Source organism: Sceloporus occidentalis, unplaced genomic scaffold (assembly GCF_023333645.1).
Source record: "Sceloporus occidentalis isolate IW3139 unplaced genomic scaffold, rSceOcc1.0.p SCAF_3, whole genome shotgun sequence".
Classification (NCBI taxonomy): Eukaryota; Metazoa; Chordata; class Lepidosauria; order Squamata; family Phrynosomatidae; genus Sceloporus; species Sceloporus occidentalis.
Genome location: NW_028316983.1, coordinates 7,254,209 through 7,278,761, shown reverse-complemented (window position 1 = coordinate 7,278,761; position 24,553 = coordinate 7,254,209). Strand labels below are relative to the sequence as shown.

Sequence of the window (24,553 nt, the reverse complement as noted above, 5' to 3'; positions counted from 1 at the left end):
TTCAAAAAGTACAATGAGAACCAGTGGATTACAAGAAAAGAGTTTTCCACCTACAGGTTAGGAAAAATGTTCTTAACTGTAAGAGCTGTGGCAGTGTCTAGCCTCAGAGGAAAATCGACTTTGGATGTTATTACACTGAAGTTGGGAGGCCATATCACAAAAGAGTTTTTAGCTGTGTATTCCTACATGGCTGGAGGCTGGCCTTTGTGAGTCTTTCCATCTCTATGATTCTTCAATTCTTTAGGATGCAGAAGGTGGTGTGGTGGTATCATCTTTCTTATTGGGTTTTGCACCTTTTTGTAGTGCTGGCAAAACCTGCCATATCTTTTTGATCCAAGATGAAAGGAGAACGGCAGCAGTGCTCATCTTGACTTAGAGAGGGAAGATGCCTCTAGCATACCTCCAGTGCCTTCAGCTCTTTTAAAAGTTAATGTTTGTCTCTAACCTTTGAAACTTTGGTGAAAGTAGTGTCCATTTTAATGGATCCTTTCTGACCCTATGATTCTAATTGGAAACATTCCTGTCATGCCTCCAGAGCATCTTTGATGCTCTTGAGACATATATTTAGTTCATCAGTTTAGGAGGGAAAATAGAGTTCTACAGCTTTAAGAAAGGCAAGGATTGTGGGAAATCCCAGGGTCTCTTACTGTCTCTCTCCAGCTAGTTTCAGTGTGTAGTAAGATTTCAGCCAAGTCAGACCTGGAGAGAGTATTTTCCTTTGACAAAAATAAGTCCACAGAAGAATAAAAATAAGTCCACAGAAGAAGAAAGGTAAAACCCACCAAGAAGAGAGAGCAAGGTATTTAAGAAGGACTATTGAGAAAAAGGAGATCAGTTTCATGTTTTTGTGTTTATAACCAGTAAAGCTTTTGAAAACTTAAGAAATTTGTGGACAAGTCTTTTGTTCTGGCTGTGTTCCTGAGAGCCAGAGGCCTTACTACACCCAAAGTCCATAGTATTGCTCTTGGGACAAAACAATTCCCATGAGTCGCTCTACTAGGTCAAGAATCCACAGCTCAAGCATTCCTGAGGGCTGACCATCGAACCTAACCAATTCTAAGTCATGCAGGGGTAGCTGTGTTGGCTATTTAACAAATAAAAAACAAAAATCCATAAGTGACATCTTTATTGGCCAGCCGAAAGGTACAATATACTTGTTGCAAGCTTTTGAAGCTCAGTGGGCTTCTTCATCAGGCAAGATGTTACAAACCAAACAGGAGGGGGAAAAACAGTTGGAGACGTTAGTAAGATGCCTGCATGTTGTTTTAGTCCTTAGTAATGATGTTATGATTGGGAGATATTCTCAGACATCTGACTAACATCTCAATTTTTTTTTCTGGCATGGCAGGGGGTTGGACTGGATGGCCCTTGCGGTCTCTTCCAACTCTATGATTCTATGATTCTATGATTTGTAACATCTTGCCTGATGAAGAAGCCCATGGGGCTTCGAAAGCTTGCAACAGGTATGTTGTGCATTTTGGTTGGCCAGTAAAGGTATCACTGATGGATTTTTGTTTGCAGTTCTAAATCATTTTCCTTTTACTAGTAGAGCTTGGAAGAGTTATTTTTTTGAGTACAGCTGCTGGGATCCCCTTTCCAGCATGGAATGGAAGCCTATATGTGTGTGTGTGTTCACTTCATGGCCCAATAAGCTAACAGATAGCTTACTGGTCAGATATGAATAGATCCCCCAGCCCTCAACCCCATTTTTGATGCCACTGGGCTGGATAGATGGGAGGACACATTCACAGTTAGATATAGATGCTATTCAGGTTTTCTGTGTGCCAGGTAGGGACAATATGAAAGCTCAAAAAGATGAACTTTTGGCTTAGATTTGCAGGGTTCTGGGCAGTGCATGTCCCAAAACAAGCGGTTAATTTAAGTATTCCAAAATATTTCTTGAGGCTTCCTGTTGCCTTTTTCAGTGTTGACAGTTTTAAATTTATTTATTTGAAAATTGGAGGAGGAATTAACCTTTGGTTGTAAGATCTAACCTTTTTTTTTAATTACCACTTTGTAGCAGATGCTGAGTGTTTTCTTATGATGTAGCATGATTCCAGGGGTGTTTGTAGTAATTGTGGAGAGATATACTACTGCTAATCTCATATTACTAAAGGATAGAGCACAGCCTATGCATTTGCCAAAAGCCAAAACTTTTTGCCACCAGCATCCCACCTCTGACTTCGAGGCAGCAACTGTGGCACTCCTGCTCATCTGTCTCTCGGATCCTCAGTCTCTTCCCAGCCTTGTGTTTCATACACAATGCAAGTAGAGAATGAATAAGACACAAAGTTGAAGAGAGATGAGTGTCACAGCAACCACCTTGAAGGCGAGAACAGATGGCTGGTGGCAAAAAGACACAAGGCTGGAGAGAAACTGAGGATCTGTGAAATGGCAGGAATCCAAGCATAGTGCACAGCATAAATCCACACTTTCAGCCATTTCACAGATCCTCAGGTCTCTTTCCAGTCCTGCAAAAACAGACATACTGCACTACTTGTGTATTCCCAAATCTGGGGGGAGGGGGATCCTAACTCCAAAACTCTTCTGGTCCCAAGCATAAGGGATACTCAACCTGTATTAGTGAAAATAGCATACACAAGTTTGTTCTACTAGGCAAAAAGATCACACAAATTGTGCGTAAAATGGCATGCAGACTTTGAAAATCAAATCTCAAGATCAAGATGAGCCACATTTAAGAACTGGACAAATTGTAGAACATGGAGTGGACTGAATTTAAGACTGGAAAAATGAGAGTCTGTGAGAAACTGAAACTGACAGATTCCCTCCCCAGTCCCCAAAAAGAGAATGTGGTGCTGGATTCTTTCTCCTTTGTGGCTATTCTGCAAGACTGTATAATAGTTTTACAGAACAAGTCCTAAGCCAGAGAACATCATGCAGAAGCACACACACCTCTGTAGAATGATCAAAGTCTTATTTATTTTTATGTAGTCCCCCTAGGCTCACTGTCGAATTCAGCAAGCAGCCCTTTAGGACTAAAAGGGACTATTTCATAAATGGTTTGTGACTCCTTTGTGTGGCTGTCATTTTCTAAACCCCTGAACCTAATTTTTGGTAAATTCCCAGTCCCCAGTCCACCTCTCCTCAAAAAAGTCCATTGTGAGAAAGCGTAGATTTGCTAAATGAAATAACAAGATTAGAGACAGAGCCCATTTGTGGAAATTTACTTGAGGCTTCAGATTTACTGTGCAAAGGCATTGGTCCACCTTATTTTTTTTTTGAGGGTTTTTTAACAAGGAGGGCTGGGAGGTGTTCTTGAGATGGAACTAATGGGAAGGGGAAAACCTGAGAAACCTTTGTTGAATGAAGGTACTGGGATGTATTCTGAATGCAGTTCTACCTCATCTGCACTTCAGATATAGTGCAGTTTGACACCACTTAAACTGCTGTGGCTAAGTGCTGTGGAATTCTGGGATTTTTTCATTTTTATGAGATATGGTGGTCCCTCCACATTTACTGGGGTTTGGGTTGAAGGATCCCCGTGAATGTAGAAAAACCGCAAATAAAAAACATTGTTCAGAGAATCTCCAGGTCCTCCAGTGCAACACTATGCTCAACTTCTGCCAGAGGTTGATCACAGAATCATGCTGGAGGACCTACAAAGGCCTAGAGACGTGTTTTGTCTAGGAATTTCTAGGTTCTCCAGCACAATTCTACAGTCAACCTCTGGCAGAGTTGCGTGGTGGATTTAGAGCTTCATAGAGAGAACATATTAGTCAAAACCGCAAATAATGAAATCCGTAAAAATCAAAGCCACGAATGTGGAGAGCCAACTGTATTTAGCCTCCTCTGCCAGAGAGCTCTGGTGTTACAACAAACTATCTCAGAGTTCCATAGGATGGAGCCATGACAGTTGAAGTGTTGTCAAACTGCATTATTTCTGCAGTGCAAATGCATCCTAAGTGCAATTCTTAGCTTCCTCTGGTTTCAATGGCCTCACTTATTTTCAGGGTTCCCTTTATCCTCCTCAAAGACAGCTAGGAACTTGGTGTTTTTTCAAAAAAAAATATAGTGATTACTCAGGATTCATTGTAAGCCGTATCCTCTGTTCCTTTTACAACCTGTTCTTACGTCCAGACTCAATAAAAGGTCTGACATATCTTTCTTGCACACTTTCCATTCAAGGCATGATCTTGAAACATTAAAAGTTAGGAATATTATATATATATATATATATATATATATATATATATATATATAATGCATGTTCATTTTTTGGCTTTTAAAAAAAAATCTAGCTAAGGAAAAATACATTATCCCCCCCTCCCGCCCCAGAAACCTACATTTTTGTGCATGCTGTTTGCACAAAACAGCAATTTTACGACAAAACAAAAACAAACCTGTCACTCATGGACTCTGGAAAGGTTTTTTTGGTGTGAAAAATGTGTTTTGTTTTGTTTTTTTTACCAAAAGTGATTTTTTGCCAAATAATGTGTTTTTGTGGGTTTTTCAGACTATGTGGCCATGCTCTGGAAGAGTTTATTCCTGATCGCCAGCATCTGTGGCTGCCATATTCAGATAATTTTTTTGCACAGAAACCTGATTTTCACACACACAAAAATCCACATACATTTCTGCGCATAATAATTTCCTGATACACTTCAGGATGCACAAATACTGGGCAAAAACTGTGCAGAAATACTTGTTTTCCCACACAATGGGGAGAAAACTGCAGAAAGAATTCATCTTTACACACAAGAATTAAATCGTTGGATAATAACTTCCATATAGTCATGTTAGTGACTATTTTTGTGACAGACCTCAGTCCTGGAAGTGCATCAATCTTGTATAAATTGGCACAGCCATAGGAATTGCTAGACAAACTGCTAGACCAACTGGCAGGTGTGGCATTCAGTTCCATCTTCTGGGAACAAAGCCATCCTACCCTTGGTGGGTATCACACCCACAGTTTTGATGTCTCTCCCTTCTCCACTCTATTCCACCACCTTCACCTCTTTCATAGGAGAGGTTGCTGCTAAAAAAGAAGCCCAAAGGTGCATCCTAGTGTTTGCAGCCTAACCAGTTGGGTGGCTGGGGGCTTCTATGGCAGTGGGGCCAAGAATCCACTTCAGGATTTAGACCACACTTCAAAGGCATTAGCTAGGATGCTGATTCTTGTCTTTTGTTGTAGGTTTGGCACTTTTGGTAACTCCTTAAAAATTGAGGCTGAAGCCCAAAGTGGAGTCACTAGCCCATCATAGAGCATAGCCATCCTTGAGAAGAGTGAGATAAGCAGAAGCACCCATGGTTTTATTTAGAAGCCAATAAAGAGTAAGGTTCTCTGCATGGCACCTCCACATTTTTAGGGTGACTCAAGGCACCACTTCAAGTGCTATAGCTCCATCTTATGGAATCCTGGGATTTGTAATTTACAAGGTCTTTAGCCACCTCTGCCCATGAGTGCTACTGGTTGCTCACAGAACTACAAATCCCAGGATTCCGTAGGATGGAACCATGGCAGTTGAAGTGGTGTCAAACTGCATTATTTATACAGTACTGATGCACCCACAGAGGCACAAAAATTGTCTCAGTAGAAAAACCTCATGTTATTAATAGTGGAATTGACATCTTTGCTTTTTTGTAGCATGAAAGTTTCTTTACAGACCCTGGGCCAGTCCAGGAAACTGATTTGGACTTGTAGCCCTCAGCATTGGAAGTAGGCATGTATCACTGAGGGATCCCCATTTCCTATGAGTGGGTACTACATGCAGAAGCAGATTGGAGAGAATCAGGAACAGCAACAACTTAACAAGACCAGACTGTCTTTGTGAATCCTCCAGTTTCAGCTCTTCCTTCAGCTGTGACATTGGGACAACTACTGTCTGTCTGCTTTGCCTACCTCACAAGGCTGTTGTAGGATAAAAGAGTAGAGAATCTTAGGGCTACCTGAAGGAAATATATGATATAAGCATGTAAAACTGTCTTTTTCCCAACCCTATGCCCTTCAGATGTGTTGGTGTACAGATTCCACCTTCCCCATCCATCTACAGCCATGCTGACTGGGAGAGTGATGGGTGTTGTAGTCTAAGATAGCAGGAAGGCGCTCATTTGGGGAAGGCTGATCAGAAACAGTTTTTTGTGGGGGTTTTGGGCTACTTGGCCATGTTCTAGAAGAGTTAATTCCTGGAAAATAGCCCAAAAAACCCACAAAAAACTATGGATGCCAGCCATGAAAGCCTTCGACTTCACACTGATCTGAAATGCTTCTTGTAACAGTTCTGTGTAACAGTATTGCCAGACTTAACACTGTTTTACAGTTGTAATTTAATGGTGGATTTAACCTTAGTGCTGTAAGGCGCTAACTTGACCAGCGGTAATTTGCATGAAATTAGGGATAGTTTATTACTGTAGTAAACTACTGTTTACTACTGTAGTAAACAGCTGCAGGAGTGATAGTTTACTGCTATTTCCCTGGCATGTGTGTAAAAGATAGCATGAGCAGTTCGGGTGGGTACATACATCTGTCTTGCTGTGTTTAAAAAAATGGATAGAGCATCTGTTTCAAGGGTGGCATTCAAAGGTGGAATATTATGTGATAGCCATGCTGAGGTTGTCATACTTTATGACTAACTGGAAAATATAATGGTGGGGAAAGTGGAAAGCGGTAGGAAAAGACCACATTACAAGCCGATTGAGTCAGTCAAGGAAGCCACAGCTGCACTGAGTTTGCAAGACCTGAGCAAAGCAGTTGGTGATGGAGGCTGCTGCAAGTTGATATGGTGAACTTAAGTGCATTCATAGGGCTGCAATAAGTTGAGGCTGTCTTGGTGAGGAAATAACAACACCACACAATGTTTTTTTTTCTTTTCAGCATATAGGCAAAGGAAAGATTGCAGCAGCAGTTTAATCCTAGCAGAAACAGCAGGCATCAGATGGAGAGAAGGGATCTCTGGCTGGATCTGGTGAGGGGGGAAATCCTTGCTCTTAGAAGGATAGGTGTGAACGTACCCCTTTTGCTCATTACTCCTAAGCCTGTTAAAGCAACTATTGTATATGCTCACGTATACGTTTAGAAATTGAAGTCAAAAAATCTACCCACAAAACCTGGTTTGACTTATCCACAGGTCAGTGTACCTTAAATCTTATTTTTAAAAAAGGAGCCATCCCTTTCTCTGAGTAGAGTAGGAAAAGGGGAGAGTTTAGTCCACCCCGAGAGAATCTAAAAGAAGCAACAACTGCTTCATCTCCCTCCATTGCAGTGCTGCTTCTGGCCTTTTTGAATGTCTGGGTGGGAAAATATCAGCATGCTTTGGTGTCATTTTTCTTTCCTCCATCCACTACATCCTTATGTGCCCCTAGGTTTTACCCTTGACTTATACATAGGTTATATTGAAATCCATAATTTTGGCCCCTAAACTTCCTCTTGGCTTTACATGAGGTTGACTAATAGTCAAATATATATGTTACATTCACATAACTGTTTTCCCACCAAGTGGTAATGTTTCTCTGTCACTTCAGAAGGGCAGTTTGCACTGTGATCATTGGTCAAAGTGAATTCTTTGTAAAAAAACAACAACAGTGAACTGAGATGCCACATCAGTGTTGCATAGCTATATCTTGACATCCAGATTGTGCTACACAAACCTCGTGTTTAATGGCAGGACTACACAAATGACTGAACACCTGAATGCACAACCAAATGCACAGTTGACTGTAATCCCAAGCATGCATGCTTATCTTGTGCACATGTACACCTCATGTGCATCACACATGCATCTTCCTTTATGACAAAATGACTGAAATCCTCCATTATTACAGCAAAATATAAATATCCTCTGGAGGAGTTACATTTATGTAACTACTTTGGTAAATAACAATGGTGCAATTTCTGTAGATTAGTGGTCAGCATGCATGGCTGGCAACCCACTGTATAAATGCAATGGCAATACAATGTGCATTCACACGTTATTTTGTGTACTTTAATGTTCTGCTACATGCACAACAGTATCACATATGCAACTGTGCATATTCCACTGTCAGCTGGATAGGACCATTACTGATTGTTCAAAGAAATCACTCCACATGCATAGCACAATTGTGTATCCTTATGTATGTTGCTGGCAGATTATCATCCTACCTGCACAACTCTGCTTCTGCTACCATGAACTGAACGTGGGCATCCCACATTGGACAAAAAGGCTGCAGCCTCTTGAGTAGGGAATTTAGGCATGCATAAGACACCAGCAGGATTCCAGCCATAGTGTTGAACTTTTCTAGCCACTCAGTTTCATAAGTATCTCCCAAAAAGTCATCCAGGTGTTGCAGGAAATTGTACTGATGTTTAAAACACGTATAGATCTTTACTCCAAGATGATCTTGGAATCTACTAATTAACACACACATATACTCTCACATACTTGTATATAAAATATGGTAAGAACGAAATGGGGATATTATATGCTTCCAACAACACATTTCCACTTTAGCAGAAACATCAGTGAAAACAGTTGTTGGAATCTACACAGAGTTTTTCGGGTATGTTTGACAATCAGGGTCTCCAATGGGTTAAGTGCTTGAATCATATTTGCATAGTCAACAAATCATGAAAATGATGTGCCTAAAATGAGCCGCTTTTCCTAGTCCTGGGCAAAGTGATGCTGAGCCTGAAAAAAACATCAAACTCGATGAGCTTTGGTTGACCTAACTCTGCCTAGGATTAGTCTTCCAGTTGCAAGCATATACTTAATGCAGTGGAAAAAAACATGCTGTGGCAATAAAACAAGCACTGGTCAAAATCTTCGAATCATAGAGTTGAAAGAGTTTGACCAGTGCTTTCTTTATCACCACAGAAGGGGGGGTTGTTCATGGGTGGGCTTTACTGGGGGGAAATAGCACAGTTTGATGGTCTTACCTTGTGTTGAAGACAAGGTTGATGTAAACCTGTGTCTACAAACTGAGCGTTATGAGTCAAGTACAGGGAAATTAATCCTTGTGGCTACTGTAGTTCTCCATGGAAACCCAACTTCACAGAGACAAAAAGGTCTGAATCCTGCTGCTGGTCCTCAATTAGAGTAGACCCATTGTGTCAATGGGACATATCTATGTGATGACTCTCTGTTGGACAGTTGATTCACTGAGTCTGCTGTAGTTGAGACCGGCCTATAGAATTCAGAACAAAGTCTTTTTCCTAGATGTTCAGCTCTACAGACAATCGTCCTCCTTGAGAATCCCAGTGGAATGGGCAGATGGAGCAGCTAGTCCACTGGAATGAATGGGGAGCTTCTTTCAAGGAGCTGGAATTGATGGTGGTCTCACAGCCTCAAATGGGTGGAGGATGTGTTCTACTATGAGCTGCAATTAGAGGCAAATCCCCTTCGTTTCAGTGTGCCAGCTGAGTGTGGGCATGTGGCTTTTTTTGGACTACAGTTCCCTGAATCCCCAGCCTGTGAATTCTGGGCATTCTAGTCCAAGGAAAAGACCACTTTCCCAAACAAATGACAGCTTGCACTCTGATATACGGAAACCTTCTGCCCCCTTCCCCCTGTTTCTTTCTTTGTGATACCTTTCCAAATATTTGGTTTTGTTTTTTTGGTTTTTGGTTTCTTTTAAATGCCAGACATTAATGCATACATGTATTTTGGAAAAAAAAAAGATTTCCAGTCTATCACTTGTAACCATATATAAATAAATATATATATAAATATATATTAAAAAGTGTTTATTTGCAAAAAAAACTCAACAAAAAAATCAAAAAAATCAAAATGTTTTAACTGTAAACTATCTTATACACTCCTGATTTGTGACGATCTGTCTTTTTGGTAATCATTGATAAAAATAATTCCTCAGCGCTTGAGTACTGTAATAAATAATTATTAATATCAGCACCACTGAAACCCTTGAAGGGAGAAATCTATGTACTGTATGTATTTAAAAAAAAACCCACAGCTGTATCAAATAAATGTTTATTGCCTTTTTTGTACTTTGGTGTCAGTGTCTGTGTTACAAAAAAAATTGTCTGCAAAATGACCATGTATGCTTCCATTCTGCTCCAGAATTCTTTCTGCATTCTGATGTTTTGACAGTAAAACGTGGCATCACACATTAGAGATGTAATTCACAACGCAAGACTTCTATGCAAAATTTTCATGTGCTATGTTTTGCATTTTCTGCCAGCAAAGGATTTTATGTGCATAAGTATTATTTTCTGGATGCAAAATGTATTTTTTCTGTAAAGTCGAAGGCTTTCATGGCCGGCATCCATAGTTTTTTGTGGGTTTTTCGGGCTATGTGACCATGTTCCAGAAAAGTTTCTTCCTGATGTTTCGCCAGCATCTGAAGTTCTGGATCATGCCAACCACTACCATGTCAGGATGCACAGGGAAGCCATTGACATCCACAAACACCTGGACAATTTCAACCGGAAAGAAGAAACCCTTAAAGTGAACAAAATTTGGCTACCAGTCCTGAGGAATAGCAAAATAAGGACTCAGCAAATGCAAATGGAAACCATTCAGAGTCAGGGGCTTTCCTAAGCAGATAATGATCACCAGTTAGCAGACATTAATCCTCTTTTCCATTAGCCTCCCAGCCTGAGGCTATCCATCAGCACAGAACAAGACACATGCAAATCACTCCTGCATTCCCAGGCTCACACAGTATACATACACCCAATTTTTCCAGGCAAAGCATTCTCTGAAGATGCCAGCCACAGATGCTGGTGAAACGTCAGGAAGAAAATTTTCTGGAACACAGCCACATAGCCCAAAAAAACCCCACAAAAATGTGTATTTTTTCTGTACAAAATGACCAATTGTGAATTTTGTATAGAATATGTTCACAACTAGCATTTTCTGTGCAGAATTTTTTTTCCTGTACAGGCAATGCCGTTTCCTGTCGCCAAAATACTAAGGTTTTTAGCACAAAATAACCATATGTGAATTTTGCCTATAATACAGTAAGTCCTCAGTTGCACAGAAATACTGCAGTCGGCCCTCTTTATCCACAATTTTTTTATCCACAGATTCAAGCATCCATGGCTTGAAAATATTCAAAAATTATAAATTCCAAATAGCAAACCTTGATTTTCCATTTTATATTAGAGACATCATTTTCCTTTCCCATTATATTTAATGGGAATTGAGCATCCACAGATTTTGTTATCCATGTAGGGTCCTGGAATCAAACCTCAGCAGATAACAAGGGCCCACTGTATTTTGGGAAAATGTTCCTTCCTGTGCAGAAAATGCTGTTTTCTTCACAAAATGGCCACATGCTAGTTCTGTGTAGAATAGGTCCCCAGTTGTGAAGATGCTCAGTCCAGGATACTTCTTATTGGGGTTTTTCAACACTCGAGAAACATGTTTTTGCCCATTTTACAAATATTTTTGAATTTTCTTTCCTTCCGAACTACACATAGATGTCAACCAGCTCAGCTCCTGGTGTGCAACTTAATAATTGGACCTCAAAGGAATTCAAGTAGTGTAGCATACATCATTTGCATGCAGAGTTATGTGCTAATTCTGCCGTGTGACCATGTTGAATGGAAATGTTGAACAATTGAATGCACAACCAAATGCTTCAACAAGTGCTGAACTAAAAATGCAAATGGATTTACATTCATACGCACAATGTATGAAGTTCCATTCACAATTCCATGGACTGAATGCAGAAGTTACATGTTCCGCAGGGGAGCTCATACATGCTCAAGACACCCAACAGGATTATGCAACAATCACTTAAGGAAGGTCAACATTGGCTGGAATACTCCAGGCTCCCTGGGTTTGCTGTGGGTTTTTGGCTCTTGCAGTGAATGCCAGACACATGGCTTCCCACGTAGTTCCCATTCATTGACCAGCTGAGGTCAAAACAAGGTGCCCAGCCATGCTATCAATGCTGGGCAACTTGCATTTGCCGTGGCAGTATCAAGCGGCTTGCAGGGGCCATGAGTGAAGGCAGCTGCCACGGTGACTGCAAAACCGTTCAAAAAGCGCAACAAAAGGTGTTATTTAAGTGCAGGTTACGGGGAGGAATCCTCAACCAGGTAGGAGCATCATGAAGACAGTCTGCAGCCAATTCAGGGGTTTGGCTTGCATCATTTAAATAGGACAGAGCAAGCCCAAGAAGAATTTGGGGAAATTTGTCCATGTAGAAAAGCCCTCAAACTGAAATAGGGCCAAGGTTGTCCTGGTTGTCTGAAATAGGGTCAAGATTGTCCTGGAGGTCCTATGGTCCTGTCCTATGCTTACAATCAACAAATGTCCAAAGAGACAAATTTTGGTAGGGCAAGTGGCTACGAGTAAGTCAATCCAGTCCAGGCCATGCACAGGTAATCCAAGAGGTTCATAGAAGATGAAAGTAGGTGCAGGGTCTCATCTGGCCCAGAAGTCATTACATGAAGTCAATAGCCTGGATAACTAAAGCCAAAAAGGATATGGCAGACATTAAACACCATCAGCCGAGAGGTCTACAACCCGTCAAATACACAAGCACCAAGAGCACTGCCAGTTGGAGACTCTGAATGATTACAAGCAGCAAGGAGTCCCAGAAGTTGCAGTGAGATTTATAGGTGGCTGACTCTGGACACCGAGTGCATGATTGGTTGCTGTTTCTCATTTAGCAAATGTTGACTCTAATGAAGCTGCTACTTCTTTCCTCCCCAGACTTCAGAGGATGGGAATAACTCTTCAGCATCCAGCAACTTCTACTGAGGAGAGTCCCTGAGCTGCTTCAGTTCCTCAGTTCTCAGATTCAGGGAGGAAGCTGCTTTCTTGAGGCAGAAACCTGTCACAATCCAATCCCTTTGCATCAGATTCCTCAGAATTCAGAGGGTGAGGTATGAGGTGGAGCTGGAAGCATCAGCTGCTTCAACTAGCTCTTGGCCCCCAACTATGGCCTACTAGCACCTTCCAGGGGCAGTACACATCACAAGGCATCTGTTTGCAACATTTCATGGAGTCATTGTAGATTATGAGAAGGAACCATGCAGCCCAGGGGCCATATTTGCCCCTAGACCCTCCCCATATATTTTTGCAAAATGGAGAGAACTGTGTGCCTCTTGAAGAGAGGAGTGATGTTCTCTCAAATATCCTGCATGTTTTCCCCAAATCCTTGGATCCTCTTTTTCAAAGACGAGCTAATGAAGCCCCCAGAGTATATGGGAAGGTGGAAACTGGACCGTGGACCTTCCAAGGTTGCACAGCCCTGCTTTAAGAGAGCTGCTACACAACCTGGAACATCCAGTATATGCCTGATGAAGCTAGTGGAGCTTTGAAAGTTTGCATCATGTATTTTGTGCATTTTGGTTGGGCCAATAAAGGTATTACTGTTTTGTAGACTTTGGATGTTATTGTATATTGCTTAGGGTGCGCCATTCAACAGTCATAAATGCACATTGTGAGGTTTGATTTTGTTTGCTTGCTTTAATTAGATGTTTTTGAGCAACTAGTAAAGTAAAAGGGGGTTATTTTTGGATGAATCCTTGGAGAAAGGATCTCAAGTGAAATAATAGTACTGTTCTGTTCTGTTTTGGTCAGGCCTCACCTGGAAGACTGTGTCCAGTTGTGGGCAACACAATTCAAAAATTGTATATTTAGCTTGAAGAAGAGAAGGCTGGGGTGTGTTTAGCTTGAAGAAGAGAAGGCTGAGGTGATATGATAGCCCTGTTTAAGTATTTGAGGGGTGTCATATTGAGGATGGAGCAAGCTTCTTCTTTTTTTTTGCTGCTCCAGAGAATAGGACATGGAGCAATGGATTCAAACTAAAGGAAAAGAGATTCCAGCTCAACATTGGGAAGAACTTCCTGACAGTAAGAGCTGTTTGACAGTGGAATATACTCCCTTGGAGGATGGTAGCATCTCCATCTTTGGAGGCTTTTAAACAGAGGCTGGATGGTCATCTGTCGGGGATGCTTTGTGAGTTCCTGCATGGCAGGGGGCTGGTCTGGCTGGTCCTTGGGGTATCTTCCAACTCTATGATTATATGATGCAAATATATATGGGATCTTATATATTCCTTCCACCTTCCACCTTCCACCTTCCACCTTCCACCTGCCTGGTTGCCAGAGCGACGCAACTGAAGCGGAGGCCAAGGCGGGACTCCATTGCCGCCTTCTTCACCATCGGCTCTCCAGCAACAGTGGTGGCGCAGAAGCAGTCAGGCCTGGGCGAGGCTCTCTTCCGCCCCTCCTTCCACCTGCCTGGTTGTCAGAGTGACGCAACTTAAGCGGAGGCCAAGGCAGGACTGCATTGCCGCCTTCTTCACCATTGGCTCTCCATCAACAGTGGTGGCGCAGAAGCAGTCAGGCCTGGGCGAGGCTCTCTTCCACCCCTCCTTCCACCTGCCTGGTTGTCAGAGCGACGCAACTGAAGCGGAGGCCAAGGCGGGACTCCATTGCTGCCTTCTTCACCATCGGCTCTCCATCAACAGTGGTGGCGCAGAAGCAGTCAGGCCTGGGCGAGGCTCTTTTCTGCTCTTCCTTCCACTTGCCTAGTCTCAAGACCATTGAACTCTGTCCCCAGTTTTTGTCATTACTTAAAAAGTCACAATAGATCGATTGCAGACTATTTAGGGGACTACGAGACACTGGTTAGATGGAGAGTCTTGAGGTCAATCAAGATATATATCCATCATTGTATGTTTCAGGGGAGGGATTAGATGTCTTCAACGGAGCAGCAATTCAAGTTGTGCAGGGCAATGGCAGATATGGCATTAGCAGGGCAAAAGGTCATTACAGAAGAAGACGTGATAGATGTCTGATATCTATTCCGCCTTCCATTCGCCCTGCTACCCCAAAAGATCTGGAAAGCATGCCTAACCATTCGCCAAACCTTTCCCTGCTCTTATGTAATGCCAGGTCAGTGAAGAATAAGTCCCGTATCATCTATGACTTACTGATAGATCACAATGCTGACCTGGCATGTATCACAGAGACCTGGCTAGGAGCAGATAGCTCTGTAACCTGGGCTCAGGCCCTTCCGGCCGGGTACTCTGTCAATGAGCAGATAAGGGGAAGCGGGAAGGGGGGAGGCGTAGCCATAATCCATAAAAACAATCTCACTTTAACCAGGATACCTATCCGTGCATTAAACCACATTGAATGCATTTACCTTCGCTTGAAGACCAGGGAGAGTTTGGGGATTCTGTTGGTCTATCGCCCACCCCGTAACGTAACAGACTCCCTAACTGAGCTGACACAACTAGTCTCAGAGCTGATGTTGGAATCGCCTAGGCTGTTAGTCCTGGGCGACCTCAACATCCCTCTCAAGGGTGATTTGACTAATCTTACTGGTGCGGCTCGGGAATTCATGGGTTTCATGACAAACATGGGCCTCTCCCAGATAGTCTCTGAGCGCATTCTGCAGGTCATACTCTTGATGTGGTCTTCTGTACCGAACAGGCATATCCATGGGCAGAAATAACTAGTATCTCCGCATTATCATGGACGGATCATTTCCTGGTTAAGGTTGGTCTGGAGACTACTATTCCTCCCTCTAGGGGTGGAGGACCAATTAAAATGGTCCACCCTCGAAGGCTGATGGAACCCATTAGGTTCCAAGAAGCCCTAGGGGGTTCTATGGTTGGCAGTGCCAGTGACTCTGTTGAAGTTCTGGTTAATTTATGGAATAACAACATCACCAGAGCTATAGACATGATCGCTCCCAAGCGTCCTTTCCAACCCAGTAAAAACCGTAACCCTTGGTACACTGAAGAGCTTAAACAAATGAAGCGGGTTGGACAACGACTAGAGAAGCGTTGGCTGAAATCTCAACTCATATCTGATAAGATACTTCATAGGACTTTTCTTAGGTCCTATCAAACGGCGATAGATGCAGCCAAAAAATCTTTCTACTCTGCATCTATCGCATCTGTGAAATCTCGTCCAGCTGAGCTGTTCAGGGTGGTAAGGAGTTTAACACAACTGCCTCCCACCCAGAACCCTCTATTAGAGTCAACCATAGCTTACTGTAATGCTTTTAATGATTATTTCACAGATAAAATCTCTCGGATAAGAGCTGATTTAGATGCCAACTTTAAGTCAGAAGCAATGAGAGAGGCATCCAATGCCTCCGCCATTACTGTTAGACTGGACCAATTTGAGTCGGTAAGTACTGAGGACGTGGACAAGCTCCTTAGTAGTCTGAAAAAAACGACTTGCCCTCTTGACCCTTGCCCATCCTGGCTGGCTGTCCAGGGGGGTGATATAGTCAAGCTGATGCTGAAAAATATAATCAACGCATCCTTCAGGGAGGGTACCCTGCCTTCTTGTCTTAAGGAGGCAGTGGTCAGACCACTCTTAAAAAAGCCCTCCCTGGACCCTCTGGATAGAAATAACTATAGGCCAGTCTCGTTGTTGCCATTCTTGAGCAAGGTGATCGAGAGGGCGGTTGCCAATCAACTACAGGCAGTCTTGGATGAAGCTGATTATCTGGACCCATTTCAAACCGGATTCAGGGCAGGATACGGAGTTGAGACAGCCTTGGTCGCCTTAGTTGATGATCTCCGTCTAGGTATCGACAGGGGAAGTGTGACCCTGCTGGTGCTCTTAGACCTCTCAGCGGCCTTCGATACCATCAACCATGGTATCCTTCTAGAACGCCTGAGAGAGTTAGGTATCGGAGGCACTGTTCTACAGTGGTTCCGGTCCTACCTTTCAGGCAGATTCCAGATGGTGGCGCTAGGAGACAGTTGCTCTTCTAAAAGAGAGATAAAATTTGGTGTACCCCAGGGCGCAATATTGTCTCCTATGCTGTTTAACATTTACATGAAGCCGCTGGGAAAAATCATCCGGAGACATGGGGCAGGATGTTATCAGTACGCTGATGACACCCAAATATATTTCTCTATGTCTCAAACTGATGCAGTGTCTATGGATGGCATCTCTCCTCTGAATGCCTGTCTTGGGGCGGTAATGGACTGGATGAGGGAAAACCGACTCAAGCTGAATCCAGGTAAGACGGAGGTACTTGTTATAGGAAACCCAAGCCCAGGTATGGAATTATGTCAGCCAGTTTTGGATGGGGTCACACTTCCCCTGAAAGACTCTGTCCGCAGCTTAGGGGTGCTCCTTGACTCGTCACTTCACCTGACAGCTCAGGTAGATGCGACAGTCAGGAGCACTTGTTATCAGCTTCGGCTGATACGCCAGCTGCGCCCCTTCCTGGAGCAGGGAGACCTTGAAACAGTTGTACATGTGCTGGTCACCTCTCGATTGGACTTCTGTAATGCGCTGTATATGGGGCTATCCTTGTGCCAAGTTCAGAAACTTCAACTTGTACAAAATATGGCAGCCAGATTAATTACAGGTACTCGTCGTACCGATCACATAACACCAGTTTTGAAATCCCTTCACTGGCTGCCAATTAGTTTCCGGGCAAGGTACAAGGTGTTGGTGATTACCTTCAAAGCCCTACATGGCTTGGGTCCAGAATACTTAAGAGATCGCCTCCTTCCATACTGTCCGTCCCGCACTCTAAGGTCCTCGGGGAAGAATCTACTTCAGCCAATAAAATCTAGGCTAACTTCAGTCACCCAGAGGGCCTTTTCCATCGCAGCTCCGAAGCTATGGAATGACCTGCCGAAGGAGATCCGTGACATTTCTACTCTTACAGCCTTTAAGAAGGCTCTTAAGACGGATCTCTTCCGGCAGGCCTTCCCTACCTAGTTCTACTCCCCATTTACTGTGACTTATGTCACTCTGTCCACCAATTCTTCTCTTGAATTTAATGAGAAGAATTAAATTTAATTAAAATAAAATCCTTGCCTCAAGAAGAAGAGCCCTCCCTCCATGACATCATCATCAGACCTGGGAGGAAATTAAAAAGAGAGGCCCAACTTCCATCAGGCCTAACTGTGAATGTACTCACTTCGCTCTCTTTAATTTTATTGTATTTTATTTATTTATTGTATTTTATTTTATTATCTTTATTTTTACTGTTGTAACCCGCCTGGATTCCTTGTGATTGGGCGGGCTATAAATAAATCATTATTATTATTATTATTATTATTATTATTATTATTATTATTATCTCTGAAGTTTTGAACTGGATGTAGAGCACAGACAAAACTATTGGCATGCCTCTCTGGCTGCAGATTCCATGTGTCAGTTGCCCTCCTCTCCCTCTCTCTGCTTTTAATTCTTCTGTGTTTACATTGTTGGTAGGAGAACAAGCAGCACTTGAGAGACAAATTGACAAGGCTTCCCTGTCTGCTCCCAACAGCCACAGCCTGACAGCTGCTTTAAAAGCCTGCAGTTGTAAAACCAAAGCTGTTCCGTTGAATGAACATGGCCCACCAGGGAACAGCTCGCTGGAGCTGAACGACAGAGCCGAGGCCGGGAAGCATCAGGTGGGAAGCCAGCTCTGGGAAGGAACAGAAAGGAACAAGAGCATGAAGAGTGTGGGACTCCTGGGAGGCAATGTTCCTGTCCTTTGCAAGAAAGAGGCGTGGATGCCACAGAAGAACATGCATCTGCCTTCCAAGAGCTTGTTTGTCTGTCCAATTACACCGCTGGGAAGCTTGCCAACCTGGCAAACGCTGCTCAGAGCCTTTCGGGCACAGCTGAAGAAAACACCAACACCCAGCAATATGAGAACAAGAGAAAACAATGGGGATTTTTTTTAGGCCTTGGGTTATATAGCCCTGCCATAATATTCTCTAGTGGGGAAGCTGCAGGAGAATAGGAACTCATGCAGAGAGAGGTGAAAATAAAACAGAATGCACTATTATGTTCATCAACATACCCATTGACACAGCATGAGAAAGGGAAACTGTGATTCAGTGCCCTACAGATGTACTGAACTATAACTCCCATCATCCTCAGACAGCAGGGTCTGCAAGTGTGCCAGCTGAAGATGACGGAAGTTGTAGTCTGTCATATCACAGGATGGCTCCTTTGTCAAATCACTCGACTGACTTCATTTTTCAATATGAGAAGGAAGGGAGGACTTGGCCAGGCAGCGGGGGAATATATCCAAGAAAACTGAAAGGAAAACAACTCTGCCAGTGAGACCTACAGTGTTAGAAACCAACGTTTTATATTTTTATGAAAGGGGATCCTGATACCATTTAAAAAAATACTGATACAAACAAGGAGCTTTATGCTTACTTGATTTACTTGCAATTTATGTGTCAATTTTTGCAATGGCCCATGTATTAATAGGAACTCCCCTGACTGTCCTTGTCACTCTTCTATTTTTACTTGACATGAGAGGTTCTCCCTCTGTTACCATTGCCTGTTTTATTAAAAATAGCAGCTTGCTTAAGACCACCCAGCAAGTTGACCGCTGAAGTGAAATACTAGAATCCTGTAGTGCTGCAGAAATATTGCTTTTCCACAGTTATGTAGAATTGTAATGAAAACAGTGGTTCCATGTGGCAATTGTAGTTCTCCTACAGTTCTCCCCATAGTCAAGAGCCTTCTTTTGGGGTCCCAAATAAATCCCATTGATTTAGGATCCTCTGCACTGACCATTCTGGCCTATTTATTCTTCTCTGCTCAGCAAAATTAGGAGCCTGTTGATTAATACATCCACACTGCTTAAATAATCCAGTATGACACCGCTTTAACTGCTATGGAATTCTGGGAATTGTAGTGTGTTGTGGCCCCAGAGCGAAGCTCCGCTCCAAGGTCACAACAAACTACAAATCCCAGTATTCCATACCGTAGAGCCAGGGCAGTTAAAGCACTGTCAAACTGGGTTATTTCTGCAGTATGGATGCACCCACAGCTCTTTTCCTCTCCAGTTTTCTCCAGACTGCAGAAATAACCCAGATTGTAACTGCAGCTTGTAACTTACCATCCCTTCCTCAAGGTTTCAGCACCAACTGGGTCAGATCAGTAATCCACAGGGGTTACAACTGCATGTTGCAAAAGCTCACCATTCCCGTGACTTATTTTGTGGTGCAGATTCTTATAAATTACAGGTTATTTTGTGAACACAGATTTCTTTTCATACAATTCCTTTCAAGCCACTGGGTGGAGCTGCAGTTGCACAGCATCTCCTGTCAGGCACTGCAAACAAAACGTTTTAGAGGCCATAGAAATTGTTTGCTAAAAATACCAATTTAAAACATACCATTTCATAAATAGTGCAAAAGCTAAGGAGATTGTACATGAATATCCCCAACAGGATAGACACACATTTAACTGTCAATGACGGATCTTATCGCACTGTCCCATGGTCAGGCCATAGGCAGCCCATATGCAACCTGGGCTTGTCCTGTACCTTTTCAAGAACGAGAAAATCCCATTCTTGTAAAGATATGGGATAAGCCCATGTTATATATGGGCTACATATGGCCTGCCTATGGCCTGACCACAGGACAGTGCAGTAAGATCCATCATTGATGGTTAAACATGCATCTATCCCATTGGGGATATTCATGTGCAAATCTCCTTCTTTGGAGGTTTTTATACAGAGGCTGGATGGCCATCTGTTGGAGGTGCTTTGATTGTCAGTTGGCATGGCAGAGGGTTGGACTGGATGGCCCTTGAGGTCTCTTCCAGCTCTATGATTCTATTAATTTTCCATGCATACAGGCAGGCAGACAGACAGGCATACATTTAATGGATTTGTACATTTTGTTTACTGGATGTGTACATTTTGTTAGCTACATTTATGTGGCTATCCATCAACATGCCCTATCTGAGTGGCATGCTGAACATTGAACATTTGCATGGAAAATGTACAAACCTAATTCCACAAAGGTGATAAGGCTGTGGTATGATGAACTGGCAGTGAAGCTGGACAGTGACAAAAGCTAATAGGAAGAGAATCAACCCATTTGAAATTTGGACTGCTGCTAAAATGGCAACGAAATAGGTCCTAGAGCAAAGTTTGGTTAGCGCGTAACCAAAGTTAGGATTGTCCATGCCGTTGTATTTTCCATCACCAGCTATGGATGTGAGAGCTGGACAATGAAGGATGAGAATGGAAAGAAAATCAACCCATTTGGCATGTGGTGTTGGAGAAGAATTCTACAGATACAGTGGACTGCTAAAAAGACAAATAAATGGTTCTTAGCTTGAACTCTCCCTAGAAGCCAGGATGGCTAAATTGAGACTGTCATACTTTGGCCACATCATGCAAAGACATGACTTTCTAGAAAAGAAAATGCTTGGTAAGATAGAAGGTAGTAGGAAAAGAGAAAAACCCCATTCTAGATGGATGAACTCCATCAAGGAAGCCATGGCCCTGAGTCTGCAAGTCCTGAGCAGGACAGTTGAGGATAGGGTGACTTGGATGTCTCTCATCCATAGAGTTCCCATAAGTTGAAGGCAATCTGAAGGTAAATAACAACAACAATGAACTGGCAGGAGATGATGCCTAGGGCAGTTCATCTGTAGGGAAAGCAGCTGCCATTCTGGTTTATACAAATTGACAAAATGGCCATGAGGGCAAAACAAATGCAGTTATTCTTTCCAATGCAAATCTCCCCCTTTTCTTGGCTGAATCATTTTCCAAAAGAAAGGTACAACAAAATCCAAAGTTCGCAAAACAGAGGCTCTTTACAGACCCCCCAAAAAGGCCAGTCTGCCGGCGCCGCTGGTTGCTGCATCTGGGAACCGCAGCGGCCAAACCACGCAATTCCCAGATGCAGCAAAAAGCTAGTTCTTTTTGCGACGCGAAAATGACGCCACAAGGTGCCAAAGGCACACTCACGGCATCATTTCTGATGCGCGATGTGCAGACGCTATGCATCCGCGACGTCAAAATGGCAGCGCCTGTGTAGAACAGGTGCCACCATTTTGTACGCGCTCGGCGCGCACTAGGGTTAGGGGTGTCTGGAAAGGATGCCCCTTTCTAACCCTAGTACTCGCTGAGCGCGTACTAGGGTGCCTGTTTGTAACAGGCCAGAGATATCTTTTTGAGCCAACAAAAAAGCATAAATTACATCATGCAAGCTTTCAAAGCTTCCACTGGCTTCTTCATCAGGCAAAAGATCATACAGGAGGAGCAAAGTGACATGTTAGATGTATTGGATATTGCTTTTGTTGTAGTTGTGTTTGTCTGGAGGGAACTCAATGTAGGCAGAGGCCACTCTCCTTCTTGGTCAGGTGAGGACATCTTTTGCCTGAGGAAGAAGCCAGTGGAGCTTCCAAAGCTTGCATGATGTATTTTGTGTTTTTTAATTGGCCCCAAAAATGTATTGCTGTTTTGAGGATTTTGGTATTTGTTATACTTTGCTGCATGGCCAGTATAGCTACCCCTGAATAATATATATACCTCTAATAACATAGCTACCTACAACATAGCGCTTTAATTTTGTTGCTGAAATTATTTACATTCAAAGGCAATGCAATACTTGGCTGTAAAATCACAATGCAGTAAGTAGTATGACATAAAAGGAAAATGGGAAGCAGATACCAGGTAAGAACAGCTACTGCAGGTTCCATCTTGAATGACAGAAGCTCTAGAGATGGGTTATCTAAATTGCAGGGGATCCCAAGAGGACACCCATAAACTGAATCCAGTGGGGAAATTAATTTAGCTCAATAGGAGGCAGCGAGAGGGCTTCAATAATATAAGGCCAAGATGTTAAGCCTTTGTATACCAGTTCCAAACCCAGAGAACTCCAGAAGCAGGTTCCAAAGTAGTTTAGTTTATTTATAAAAGGGGAATCAAAGCACACGCTAAACACACTTTCTCTCTCACACATACAAGAATGGATAGGGCAATTCAAGTTTCCTAAGGCTTCAGCCTTTATTAAGGAAACAAAAATATTTAAATATCAAAAATGTCAAAGCCAAGCCTGTTGGGGTCTAGCTTTAAAACAGCAAAGTAGCAGAAAATGTGTCTGAACTATGCTTCTCTAAGAACTGAGGCTGAGTCAAAAACAACAAACACAAGTAGCCTGCAGTTTAAACAAAAGTTTACTAATGGCGTTTATCTACATATACATAGAGGCTATATCCTAGCCTAGCTTAGGAATAGTTCAGGTAAACAAGAACTCTTTATCTCACCATCTTTCCAAAGAAAGCTGGGAGAGGAGGAAGATGGGAGGAAACCCAACAATGCAGGGGGGGGGGATTGTGTGTAAGTGAGCTCTTCCCAAAAGGAGGAGTGACCCGAATCACTTGCCCTGTGATTCAGTAGGAGCAAATGGGATGATTGCAAGAGGGGGAGACAGCAGGATTTGCATGCAGGAAAATCTATCTATCTGGGGGGGGGGGGGGGAGGAAGAGAGAATACAAAAAATCTTCCAGCAAGAACTAACCATGTGAAGGCAGAGAAAGACAGCGACTTGCATGGTTGTAAATAGGCACTACTATACCGATCCTCAAGCGTAGGTCCAATTGTGGCGTTACCAGAATGAAGATGGCTCAGTAGCTGCCTGTGGTTCATGGGGAAGCCAGCTACTGAGGTGTCCAGTCGAAATCAAACAGAGATTCTAGCCAGTTTCTAATTAGATTGAATTGCTATTGTCTAGCCATGTATATTTATAGCAAGAAATGTGTCCTGGGCAGTGTTTCAGGAGTTAAATGGTTTATCCAGGAGTTACTTTCCCAGGAGAGAAGAATGGAATGAGATAGGCAAGAACACTGGACAATTGGCATGAACATCCTAAAATTAAAAGTGTTTAATTCCTAGAAGGAAAAGTCCTTTTGTCTGTTGTATGCAAGCAATCGCCACCATCACAATCCTTAGTGAAGGGGTTATGCTGGTTTTCATCCTGGGTGAACTCATCTTGTCTAAGTGCTACGGCTTTCCCCATGATGAGCCACCTGGATTTACTCATATAGCAGTCTGTTTCCCTGCCTAAAATATCCCTTGTTGATATTAATTTTAAATAAACCGACAAGGGGCTACTGGAAGCTGGATGCTAGAGTAACAAACAACTGCTAGGATTTGCTTATTTTAACCCTTATTAATGGTTAGTGCAGCAGTTTTACATGTAGTTGTTTTTTATTAGTACGATTGTTTTAATTTGCATTTTTATGATCATTGGTTTTGATGCAACCTTTTGAATCACAGTGAGCCCTTGGTATCATCTAGGGTTTGGTTCCAAGACCTTACATGGATACCAGAATCCATGCATGCTCAAATTCCATTATATACAATAGCAAAGTAAAATGGCATCCCTTATATAAAGTAGCAAAATCAAGGTTTGTCTATGGGAATTTTTATATTCAAAGTTTGGGTTTTGGACATTTTTAAAAAAATATTTTCAAGCCATGAATGGTTGAATCCATGGATCCGGAGTTTTGGCTGTAGAGGGGAAGCCCTTCGGCATCCTAACTAGCCACTCTGGGAGAAAGGCAGAATATAAACTAACTAACTAAATAGCTCTCCTTTGAACCCCTGAATGTGCAAACAGATATTTTAACCCCTTCTGACCCTGAGGCTATTAATGGCTCCCCAGACAGCTGCTCCGAGTGCCAATGAGATGGTGCACACTCTTCTCTCCAACCCCTTTGGCCTCCCCAAGAATATTTGCATTTTCTCCATAAGAAATCAGAGTCCACAGGGTTTGGGGGTGTGGAGAAGGAGGTTTCTCTTGTTCTCCAGCATTAAACAAGGAGGAGTGTATGTGTGTGTGTTTACACAGCAACTTCATTTCATGCATTGTAAACTCAGCTGGGGGTATGGCATAC

General features: G+C 42.7%; 1 protein-coding gene across 2 annotated transcripts in view; it reads left to right on the top strand.

Annotated features, from left to right (window-relative positions):
- The window catches only part of ZNF512B (zinc finger protein 512B), a 96,175-nt gene extending 86,251 nt beyond the window's left edge, over window positions 1-9,924 (top strand). For both annotated transcript variants that reach the window (XM_089513563.1, XM_089513565.1), the window contains exon 18: window positions 6,833-9,924. In XM_089513563.1, coding sequence (XP_089369689.1) covers window positions 6,833-6,927 — 95 coding nt within the window. In that variant the 3' untranslated portion in view covers window positions 6,928-9,924. The remainder of the gene's footprint in view (window positions 1-6,832) is intronic.
- Window positions 9,925-24,553: the final 14,629 nt, after the last annotated feature.